The sequence below is a fragment of the Phoxinus phoxinus genome (assembly GCF_949152265.1).
Source record: "Phoxinus phoxinus genome assembly, chromosome: 3".
In the NCBI taxonomy this organism is placed as follows: domain Eukaryota; kingdom Metazoa; phylum Chordata; class Actinopteri; order Cypriniformes; family Leuciscidae; genus Phoxinus; species Phoxinus phoxinus.
In genome coordinates this window covers 44,526,670-44,539,184 of record NC_136878.1, presented here as the reverse complement: position 1 = coordinate 44,539,184, position 12,515 = coordinate 44,526,670, and the positions used below count along the sequence as shown (strand labels likewise).

Below are 12,515 nucleotides of genomic sequence, written 5' to 3'. Positions count from 1 at the left end.
CAAAAGGTTGAGTCCCCTGATAATGCCCGTGGATGATCTCCGAATGCCCCATGTCCCGCACCGGCTCGATCAGGGCTTCTTGGGCCAGGCAAGACGGCTTAGAGTCACAGTCCACTGCGGCGCGCACTGAGGACATCATCGACTCGATTGCCTGTCGAGGAAGGGAGCATTGTAGAGACCCCACTCGGTTCAGAGTCGGATCTGGGGGCGAGTGCCAACCGGGAGTCCCCTGATCCTGCAGGTAAGACAGGAACGACCCACCACATAACCTGGAAAACCAGACCGAAAATTAGAAGAGGAAATGACAATGCAGTCAGCAGTGATCACTACACTTTAAAAATGCTGGGTTGTTTCAGCCCAAATTTGGGTAAAATATGGACAAATCCAGCCATTGGGTTACATTTTAAAAAGGTACATTTTTTTAACCCAACAGTTGGGTTCGTCCATATTTGACCCAAATTTGGGTTAAAACAACTGTGATTTGAATTTGAATATCGTGCAAAAGTTCATTTATTTCAGTAATTCAACTTAAAAGGTGAAACTAATATATTATATAGACTCATTAAATGCAAAGTGAGATATTTCAAGCCTTTATTTGTTATAATTTTGATGATTATGGCTTACAGCGCTGTGTTGTTTTAACCCAAATTTGGGTCAAATATGGACGAACCCAACCGTCGGGTTAACATTTTTCATTTAAAAAATTTAACCCAACGGCTGGGTTTGTCCATATTTGACCCAAATTTGGGTTGAAACAACCCAGCATTTTTTAGAGTGTATGAAAACCCCAAATTCAAAATTACAATATTGTGAAAAGGTTTTCATAAGCTGTAAGCCATACTCATCAAAATTATAACAAATAAAGGCTTGAAATATGACCTTTTGCATGATATTCAAATTTTTCGAGTGTCACCTGTTTCTGTTCTGCTGCAAAGAAACACAGACAGTTGGGGCTTGTCCCAATACCCACACTTGTGGTCTTTGCACTTGACCACTTGGCAACTTGCATGACATATTTTCTGTTTTTAATTTACACTTAAATTAATATTCAAGAATATTATTGATCTGCCAGCATTGACACCATTGTGTGAGAACTGAACTGAGGTGGACGATGTTGTTATGTAGACATTTTTTTATAGTAGAAGATCATTAGCCATTCATATTTTCGGTCCATCAGAAAAGAAAGACTAAATTATATGGCACTAATAAAACATAGATCCATTTGAGGATCTCTACCAGCCCGACACAGCAACAATGGGTCAATTAATTACACCAGTCAGGGACAAAACCATTGTGGCGTGTAGAGAATTGGGGAAAGTGCAGTATATTTGCAAGTCAAGTCACCTTCATTTATTCAGCGCTTTTAACAATATAGACTGTTTCAAAGCAGCTTTACAGTGATAATATGAGATTACAGTAACAGATGTTGGGCTTTACAGCAGCTCTAGAATAAAGTTATCGTCCAGCAAAAGTTAGGTTTGATTGATTCACTTCCATTGCAGAGATCATTAGTTATTAAATTAGGGGCCGATTACACGACACTGTTTTTAATGCGCTTCGGCCTCCAATCCCGTTTGGTGACGCTAGTAGCCCATGAACGACACATTTGGTCAAATTTTGCCTTATTTTCACTGCTCTTCAAAATTAATAGTTGAAAATGATTACCTGAAGATATTTCCTGAAAAATATGCATCAGCAGAGAGTCCCTGCTGGTCCACAAAGTAACTCAGAACGGATTGGGCAACTCACCTGTCTTCCCCATGATCTGCCCGTCTTCTTAGCCCAGGTGACTCACTCACTCGAGCATAAATTCGCTGTTGCCCTGAAATGAGAGATACGCTATCTTCTAAGTTTGTGCCGCCACCTCCTCCTTCTCCCAATCCTCCATTGGAAGCGTCTTTAACGTTGTTGACTTCTTGCCCAACAGCCCCTTCTGACCTCTCCAACCCCTGACCTCTGTCCAGAGCATTGATGTTGACCCCTTCGCTCAGACACAGCATCCCAGCGGCACTGTAATCTGAATCCGCCCCAATGGACTGATCCTCGAGAAGCTCGATGGATCCACTCAACCCTCCCGGAGTAGCAAGTCCCTCGGGTCCGTTTCCACCGGGAGTCCCGCTCCTCGAGTGGCCCAGGTCGTCAGCATTGCTGCACTCCAGTGACGAATCCTCAACCGTCACAATGGAAGGACTATTGCCTGAGGGCCAAACCTGTACCTCAGACATCTCCATGAGTGTGTCCTCTTCAGTGGTAGCGATTGGCGCACACTCCATGCTCGACACTTCTTGCCAGTAGGGCTCATTGCCCAGTGGCGAAGGTAGACTGTACTGCATGGAGGCCGGTGAGATTAGTTCCTCCTGTACCACCAGCCCGTAACCTGGAGTGACACAGAGATTGGCACACTGACACAGGCCCCCCACTGCGCCCCCCAATCAGCCCCACACGCTCTTAACCCAGGAGGGATGTGCTCCAGATCAGGGGGGTTAGGGAAGGGAGATTAGAGAGCAAGCCCACTGACTTGGTGGAAAGCAAATGGGGGGAATAACGTTTTTTTTGCTGAAGCTGCTGTAAGCCATTTCTCATCCTGACAGATCTGGGTGTCCAGAAATGCACTTGAGTGCATCTTGCATGGTTGGAAAGCTCTAGAAAAGAGGCGCTTCTCTGCTCGTCAAAGAGTTTGCGTGTTTGGGTTAGCAGACATTGGATTTGCTGTTGAGAGTGTAAATGCACTGTAAACCCTAATCCTTCCCTCGCACTTTGTAACACATCTTTCCCTCGCGGGTCAAAATGACCTGAAGCCCTAAAATTATACTTTTTTTTGTCCAGAAATCTTATTTTATTTCATTTTTATATATATATATATATTTTTTACCTTTAAATTACTAGATTTGATCAATAAATAATAAATAAATAGTAATTTAAGCACATTCCTCAAATTCTTTCAACTTCAATTCAAATTAACTCACAATTTCATGCATAACCCTTTTAATTCAGCTCAAAATATCTTACATTGGGTGTCTTTGCCGACCTCTTGTGGAAAAAAATAATAATATAACATGATATTTCATAACTCTTGCCACTAGATGGCCTTATAGCTCTATATGGAGCAAATGAGCGGTTCCGCAGGGTCCTAAAGTCATTTCTCTTAAGTATGCATTCAGATACACATGAAGACATTGTAAAATACTTTTTTTGGTAAAGCTTTAGCATTTAGCATTAGGTTTTTTCTATGTGTACTGAAGCATTCCTTGCATTCCTATGGGGGTCAAATTGACCCGCGAGGGAAGGACTTGTTACTTTTTTAAATTTCAACCACAAAACTCCTCGAATCCATTAAAAATTGTTTTGTGTGTATTCGTAGTTCAAGTGCGACAAAAGTCCCAGGGTTTTGGACCCCTCTGATGATCACTCAATAAAAAAAAAATATTAAAAAAAATGCATTTCGGGTCAAAATGACCCGAAGACAGGACGAGGGTACATTTTATTAGTTTGAGAGCAGCTCAGCCAATTATAGAATAAGAAATAGTGTAGCTTTTTAAGAAAACCAGTGGTGTTGTATCACTGCAAGTCTGGAGGAAGTAAGCAAGACGGCTAACATCGCTTACAGCAGCTTCGGGCCGGCAGCAAGAGCACAGGCAATTGTGGTAGCACCAAGTATGCAGTTGTAAAAGACTGTCGCTGCCCCACTTTTTTTTTTTTTTTGTCACAAGAGATAACGGGGGTTAAAGAGAACCTTTTGACTGTCACCAACCAGGAAGTAAAAGACACCCCTTCAGAACTGTGCAGTTGGGGCAGAGCACCCTATACACACACACATGCTTAGTCTTCCATGCTCTCATTCTCAGAGTCATGACATCTTAGCCTCTATCAGATAACATGCATGCAAGCAACCAGCAGATCATCTTCAATAACCATTGTTCTCATAAAAAAGAAGTGTAAGGTCTTGTAAACATACACAAAAGTCCACAGTATACTCAAAAAATGTAGCTTCGTTAGATTTATGTAACTTTGATACAAGTCAAATGATAAAACACAGCTATATAAAGTGTAAAAACATGTGCTCTCAAACTCATCTAATTTAAATGACATAGAGCCCAGTCTTAAAGGGGAAGTGTGTATTAAAAAAAAACATTTCTGTTTGTTTGAGCATTGTGCAACATTGGCGTTTCCAATGGAAATGGGCCCTTTTTTGCAATTTTTTGCAGAAATTACACACTTCACCTTTAATTGATAACAGACAAACAAACAAACAAACAAATAAACAAACAAACAGTAGGTAGTTATATAGATATGGATAGAGTATACCAATAAAAATCATTGTGGTTTAAATGCAAAAATAATTGGGGGGAAAAATACATTCATAATAGACAATACGTGTTTTCATATTTTCACATATAACAATTATGCTTTATAAGCCAACAATATGCAAGCACCTTAGTTTGTACTTGTTGTCTGTTTTTTACAAGGAGCAGATTTTTGGTAGCTTTTAGTGTTTTGTTACACACTCATTAACAGAAATGCCAATACACACAAGTGTGACTATACTATAAAGAGACTGATGTGTATTGTCAGAGAGGGAGTGAGAATTATGTGTATTGTCCACAAAAACATTCTTACTCTGACATAAACAACGGGCCTTATTGACTAGTCTGTTTCCTCTCCCCAGTTTACGACCCCGTACAGATAAGACATCTCATAAAGAGCACACTACACACACACCGGACAGATATATTAACCACATGGCCCTGGAATGGGACTTCAGAGGGTGGGAATACTCAATCATGTGACCTCAGGCCTGTGTAGTTTATTTGAAAAATCTGTGAAAAACACTTTACAATAAGGTTCTATCATTAGTTCAATACATTAGTTAACATGAACTATAAAAACGACTTCTAAAGCATGTATGAATATTAGTTATTGTTAATTTCAACATTTACTAATACATTATTAAAATCAAAAGTTGTATATTTTAATGTTATTTATTGGGCCTCAGCAGACATGACTTAACAAGTAGTTGTATTTTTAAACAAGTTAGTTAATAAGTGTTTGTTAATGCATTTACTAATGGGACCTTATTGTAAAGTGTTACCGAAAAATCAAACATTTTGTATGATGTGCATCTAAAGTATCATGTTCATATGCATATCATTCTATGTGTTCGTTTAGTTTATGTGATAATGAATGGAATGTACCTTGCTTTCTAAGTAGATAAAAAAATGCTATGAGAATATTCATAAAAGAAAATCAAACTAAAAGGAGGAATTGAACGCAAAGTTAGAAAAAATAATAATACATATAATGCAGATAATAGAATAGAATAGAATAGAACAGTATAGAATGGAATAGAACAGAACGGTATAGAATAGAATGGAATGGAATGGAATGGAATAGAATAGAATAGAATAGAATAGAATGGAATGGAATGGAATAGAATAGAATAGAACAGTATAGAATGGAATAGAACAGAACGGTATAGAATAGAATGGAATAGAATAGAATGGAATGGAATGGAATAGAATAGAATAGAATAGAATAGAATAGAATAGAATAGAATAGAATAGAATAGAATAGAATGCATGGTCTCAGTACAAAATGAAAAGTTACTCAGAACATTAAATAAGATTGAAAGTGGTCAAAATGATTTAAACATCTTACAAATGTATTTATTAATCTCACGTAGTTGAATAAAGCACCTCAAATTTCAACATCAGTATGACTATTTAAAATGTTAATAAGCTAATTTGGATCTATTTTTAAACAGCGTACAAAGTTTTCAGAATCTTCCTGCTATTTAATTTATCCCCCCCCCCCCCCATGGTTTCAATTATGAATTTGTGTGTGGGGTATCGTATCAGACACACAATATAATTTGTAAAGAAAATACAAAGGGAACATGAGCCCTAAAAAATGTAGTATGTATGCTATGTACAGGCCAGCATCCGTTTGAGTACATATATTTCATTACTACATCAGCTCTTGTGCATTTTGTGTGTATTGAAGGCCTTTTATGACAGACACAGAGTGGGAAACAGACATAGACAGACACACAAAATACACTCACAAAACCCAACAAATAACACACAAGTCACAAGCTCATGAAGATAAAAAGGTCACAGAAGAAAAAAAAACTTTTCTTATAGAAAAAAAAACAGGCCAGTCCATAACATGTTATGTATAAACAGAAACATAACATCCACTAATGCACAGAAAATGCATAATTGTGAACAAAAAAATACTTATTCACATAAGCACTTAAAAAACGGATTGTGAGGAGTTTCACAGGGTCCCTGAATTCACAGCTAATAGACAGACATAAGGAGAATGACAACATTGAGTATAAATAAAAGATTGTACACAGTTAAAAAAGAAAGGTAACAAAGAAACAAACATATTTCTGAGCTCAACAACTATCAAAGAGCACAATCAGCACTGGCAAGGCCTTCGTGCAGCTTTAACAGGCCATGCAAGTTCTGCTGTCGGACATCATGCCGAACAGTGATCTTTTATTTGAAGGGCATCACACATGGACGATAACAGCATATGCCACAAAGACAGTATAGTGATAACAGAATATGAATATTTGCACGTTTTCGGGTTAGGTGAAGTTAACTTTACCTAAACAGAGCTTTTATTTTGTTTCACTTTTCTTTATGGTAATGCATATGCCATGTGAATGTGTCATTGTGTCCTGTTCCAGAGCCCTTCAAGCTGGAGGTTTCTCAACATCTCCATGGAGAAGCATTCATGCTTTATGCCCTCCTCTGATACATGCAGATAGGGTCCAAAATTAACCCTCGCTAAGAGCCAAATGTGAGTAAAACCGGATTTGGTGAGAAAATAAAACAAGGTTGATCAAATAATAGGTTAAATCTTATTTTTAAAAGTTTGCTAAACAAAAGTGCTGTGCTGTATTTATCTAAGATGCTTGAAGTTATTTTAAAATTAAATATGCATTCAAGGATTAGTTTACTTTTTAAAAAATTTTTGCTGATAATTTACTCACCCCGATGTCATCCAAGATATACATGTCTTTCTTTCTTCGAAAAGAAATTAAGGTTTTTGAGGAAAACATTCCAGGATTTTTCTACACAGAATGGACTTCAATGGCAACCGTCTATCCCAATGTTTAAAAGAAGGTTCAAATGTCCGTCTCAGTGCAGCTTCAAAGTCTCGACACGATCCCAGTCGAGAAATGAGGGTCTTATCCAGCGAAACCATCGGTCATTTTCTAAAATAAATAAATATATATATACTTTTTAACCACAAATGCCCGTCGTGTACCATCTCTGAGATGCTCCACGTATTGCATCCTCACGTTGGAAAGGTCACGCGTCACGTCATCTGTCGAAGTTATTTGTCTATTCTCCGGTTCAAAAAGTTCCGAAAAATCTAATTTTCTCCTCCAACTTCAAAATCATCCGACATCTTTGTTTTAATTAAAGATCTAATTAAACAAACATCTTTTTTTTTTTTTTTTTGTGACCTTTCCAACATGATGAGGTAATGCGTGGTGCATCTCAGATATGGTACATGATGGGCATTTGTGGCTAATAAGTAATTATTACTATTTTTTTTGTTTTTTTTAAATGACCGATGGTTTCGCTAGATAAGACTCTTATTTCTCGACTGGGATTGTGTCGAGACTTTGAAGCTGCACTGAGACGGACATTTGAACCTTCTTTTGAACATTGGGATAGATGGTTGCCATTAAAGTCCATTCTGTGTAGAAAAATCCTGGAATGTTTTCCTCAAAAACCTTAATTTCTTTTCGACTGAAAGAAAGACATGTATATCTCGGATGACATCGGGGTGAGTAAATTCTCAGCAATTTTTTTTGAAAGTTAACTAATGCTTTAAGTCAACACAGCAAAAAATGTCAAAATCAAATAGGTTCTACTCCTATATGGTCCTGCAAGAACTTTTTTGTCACCGTTATTTAAAAGCAGCTAAATAGTGTCATGAGGTGAAAAATAAATAAATAAATACAATTTTACCCGCCATTGGCAGAAGTGGGAAAAAGTTACTTTTGGACCCTGCATGCAGAGATCATGGAATGAGGTACATCCAAGAAAGTGCCACAAGAGCATGTAAACAGGCCTCATAGCAGAAAGACGAGAGAGGGTTGTTTGGGTGGAAGGAGACAGAGCGAGAGAGAGATAGACAGAGAGAGAGACAGAAAGAAAAGGAGACAGGTGAGTCAGAAACACCTCCCTCCTGTAGGGGGCGCTAAGCATAAAACTGGTGATGGAGGGGAACAGAGCAATAACTTTCCTTTTTTTTTTTTTTAGGGGGAGGGGGAGAGGTGGTTTGGGAGGGTGGGGGAAGAAAACACACAACTGGTCTGAGGACAGAGAGATAAATGAGGGCCAGAGGTCAACATGATGTCTGTATGAGGTCAAAGGTCAGAGAGGAGGTGCAGAAGAGGAGGAGGAGGAGAAGGAGAGGAAGAAGGCTGGGCTGCATGTGACATATCAAGAAAAACACAAAGCATGGGGTAAAGGGAACAGGTTTAATGCTCTGCCTGAATAAACAGAGTACTCTTGCCAGTTTGCCCACTTTCCGAGACGTTACACACAAAAAGCATAGGTGCATCTTTTAGAAATTTACTTGGGTTTTGTGAACTAATCTTATTCATACTGACTATAGTCACAAAGATAGGGTTTAAAATGCTAAAGTCTTAGGATTCATTTCAAAATCTTACTATGGAGACAAGGTTTCTGTGTATTCCCTTATTTCGTTAATGCTTGTGTCTAGGAGTCACTCCATTCCCACACTTAATTTTCTACAACCAGCCAAATTACTGGATCTTTTCCACCAATTTACTCCCAGTTAAGTTGGTTTGAAGTAAATGGTTGTGGCAACTCAGAAAACACTGGCTAGCAGGGAAAACCCTTTGCAGCTCGACCTCTGTGGAAATACGGTTTTGTGCAAGTGCTGCCACCATAGAAGAAAAATAGCAAAGTCTCGCAATGAAAGGAAAGGAAGATTGCAGACTAAAAAGCAGGTTGTAAACTATTTTTTTCCCAGAGCTCCTGTATTAGGTAAGCCTGGTTCTACCAGACTCTCGTACATTTCATTTGTACAGAGAGTCTGGCCTCTCTCCATTGAAAAGCGTTAACTTCCTTGTAGGAGGGTACTCTGTTGAAGATTAAAACTATTGGATCTGCCCAGAGCCACTCAGGATCTTCCATAACCAATCGCTAACGTTTGGTCATGCGCCTGAACCGGCCGTAAACACGTATCCGAATGATCAGAGGATTGTGTTTAGAATAAGATCTGTCAACGAGAGCTGCAGGTTTTGTTCTTAGAATTTAAGAATTCACGGAACAATTACAAATTCTAAATGTATATTTGACAGTAAGGACAGTGATAATGTATTCAGTCAACTGTCGAAGCTGGGTCTAATAATTAACAATACGCCGCTGCGCTCGGTTCGGATCTGCCGCAAATGCCGTGTAGTGATCAGTGATCGCTCGGATCTTTCTCCGCTGCCATTACTAAACTACAACTCAAACTAACGCACGACATCAACCTCATCGTTCTCAGCCACTCCCTCTGTTCGCTGATTGGACCGGTGAAATTTTGATTTCAGAAAACCAAAGAATACACCACAATCCCAGACCTAGTACTGAAGGAAAATGAAAATTGAGCAGAAGTATGTAGGAGGGCGGAGCCAGGCTAGGATGAGGTTGCAGTCACATGCAAAAACAAGCCACTACCCATCCAAGCAGATCTGTGCTCTCCGGGTAAACGGGATTCTCCTACTTGGGCTTTTATTGACAGCCCACCAACACCCCAGGAGTAAGGAAGCCACAAGCTCTACACTCCCATCAAAATCAGTCAAGCACTTTCCAGTCAAGCATAACTGAAATGAGCTTCTAATGTATTTACTGTCCATTTAACTCCATTTTAGTGCTCGATTACCAGGCAAAACTGTGGGACAAGGTATCTGCCATGACTTCTGCCACATGGAGAAGACCAGAGCTTCGTAGTGTGATGTATTTTTTAATTAATCATAACTAACATTTATTTTTCTTGCAGGAACAACATTTTGAATCTTAAATGTTTCCAAACCCTTTGGTCGAAAACTCGCGACTTTGAGTGAATAAATAACAAATAGGGGAAATGAAACTAGACAGATGTCTAGGTATGAAAACTTGTGAATATGAAGTAATCACAAAAACAGAATTTGCTTCTACCTAGTAACAGAAGGGTTTGCCTATGAAGAACCAATCAAATTGTAGGGAAATTATGTAATGTTTCATGTCATATTCGCCATGCTGTGATTAAAGCATATTTGAAGGCATTGTCTGAAGTCTGTCGGTTATTATTGCTGCGCAGCAAGTTAGTTATGGGAACAAGTTAGGGATTGCAAACTCGGAGCCAGTTGTCGACTGTAGACTTTATAGAGTCTAAAGATAAACTAAAATCAACTGTAGACGTTGTATTGTAGACGAGACCCAGGTAGACTTAGGTCAGGTGCGAAATAAGAAAAATCTACCACAGTAGTCATACAGGAGAGAAGATGATGGCTTGATCTCCCCAGTCTTAGACAGAGAAAGAGTCTATCCTGGATGCCCCAGTGATCCCAGAGGGGATTTTTGGCACAGCTTTGATGCTGATGCTGAAGAGGTGTGGGGAATAAAAGGGATGACGAGGCTCTTCCAAGGAAGACACAATCATTCCCTCCCACTGTCCCACATCACCTTGCCAAATTGTTATGTAGGTGGCAACAGGTGTTGAAGATTTTATTATTTAGAAGATCAGTAATTTAGCTACATATTAAGACACTATTATTTATTTCCTTTGTGAGTGTGTGACTTTGGTTTGTCTTTTGGGGGCTTACAGAAAGGTCAAGAATGCTGATGCAGCAGTGGATTCTATTTAAGTTTGTCACATGGTGCAAGACCCTATCTAGGATGTATGACCATTTTTGGAGGCGATGTATGTATATATGTGAAAAGCTAACCGATGTTCCGGAGTCATCTCCTGCGGGGAGTCATCTCCTGCAGGAGGTTGCTCGGCTTTGTTTTGTTAAATAAAGTCTACAATATTTCTGGCATCAAAGATCTCTGAGAAGTGATTTCATAAAAAGATTGAAACCACAACAAATGGCACCCCAGCAGGACTTGTTAGGAGCTGAAGGAACCACGAAGGGCATCTCTGGTGACCGGCACAAACAACAGTGGCCACTGTACTTTGAGGTGAGCATTTTTGCTTTTGTGTAAAGTATGTGTTGGTCACCAGCAGCTGCCCGGAAGTGGTAAGAAAAGCTTCTTCAAATTTAAAAGAACTAAAACAAAATTGAAAAAGGGGTCTTTGATTCCAGAAATGATTGCATGCATTGTGATTTCTAATAAGAAGGCCTTGTAGATATCAAGTAGTTTGTAATAGCGCGGGGGAGCTCCCGGTAATTCTTGCCAGTTCTTATGCAATCCTGTTTGGATTGTATGAGCATTGGTACTATTAGTTTTGCGCTAAGGTTTTGTCGTACGTACGCAAGGATTTGTATTTACTAATAAGGATATCAGTGGCTGATAAGGATATCAGTTGATTTATCTGTGTTTTTGCGTATATCAAGAGGGCCTTGATGGATGATTACGCAAAAAGCATGCACACAGAGGATTTATAAGGATTATTAGTGATCTGTGTTTTACTTGTAAGTGGGCCTTGAAGGATACAGTAAATAGCATGTGCACAGATGAAGATTAGCCTATGGATACCGCCTTGTTAAGTTTAACAAGGGACTGCTCAGGTAGGCTTGATCTTGTAGAATAGGATAGTTTTAGCCTATGGTTACCGCCTTGTTATGGGTTTAACAAGGGTCTGCTCGGATAGGCTAAATCCTATAGTATAGTTATCGTTTTAAAAGTATCACTGTGTTGGAGGAAGTAAATCAGTGAATCTTATAGTTAAAGAGGTATTGTTTTTGCTGTGTTGAGGAGGTGAATCAGTGAATATTTAATGTAGTGTTTTAAAATAAAAAATTGAGAAGTAGCGAATAGTTCATATCTGACAGGGAATAGCAGAATAGGGTGTGTGTGTGTATCTGTGGGATCCTGTGTCTTGCTTGACTGTGCCTGTGGGTAAAAATAGTGACCCCCCTGACCCTGGTCACTTGAAAAGGGACAAAGAATGTGTGAATGAGATTTAGAGACATGAAATAAATGGTGTATTAACAAAAAGTAAAGGAAGACAATTGTTTCAAGATATTAACTCTGCAGATTATTGCAGTATGAAAAAAAGAAAGAAAAAAAAGGAGTATTTAATCAATAAATGTAGCCTAATAATATATATATATTAATAGATCAATATAAATAAGATTGCACGTGCATAATATATTATATGATATATCTGAAGACGTCTAAATTTGTATCTCATTATCCCTGAAGACAGAGTGGAAAATTATTCCAGTGCAGATTATTAAGTTTGTGTTAAGAAAAAATAAGTTGTGCAGTGTTAGGTGATCAAGATTGGGTGACTAAGTTTCATAAACATTAGGAATCTTAGAATTG

General features: G+C 38.7%; 1 protein-coding gene across 4 annotated transcripts in view; it reads right to left on the bottom strand.

Moving 5' to 3' along the window:
* ank1a (ankyrin 1, erythrocytic a) overlaps positions 1–12,515 on the bottom strand; it is a 115,981-nt gene that overhangs the window by 18,382 nt on the left and 85,084 nt on the right. For all 4 annotated transcript variants that reach the window (XM_079607157.1, XM_079607158.1, XM_079607159.1 and 1 more), the window contains 2 exons: positions 1,750–2,377; positions 1–269 (listed from right to left, as the gene is read on the bottom strand). The exon at positions 1–269 is cut by the window's left edge and continues 71 nt beyond it. In XM_079607157.1, coding sequence (XP_079463283.1) covers positions 1–269; positions 1,750–2,377 — 897 coding nt within the window. The remainder of the gene's footprint in view (positions 270–1,749; positions 2,378–12,515) is intronic.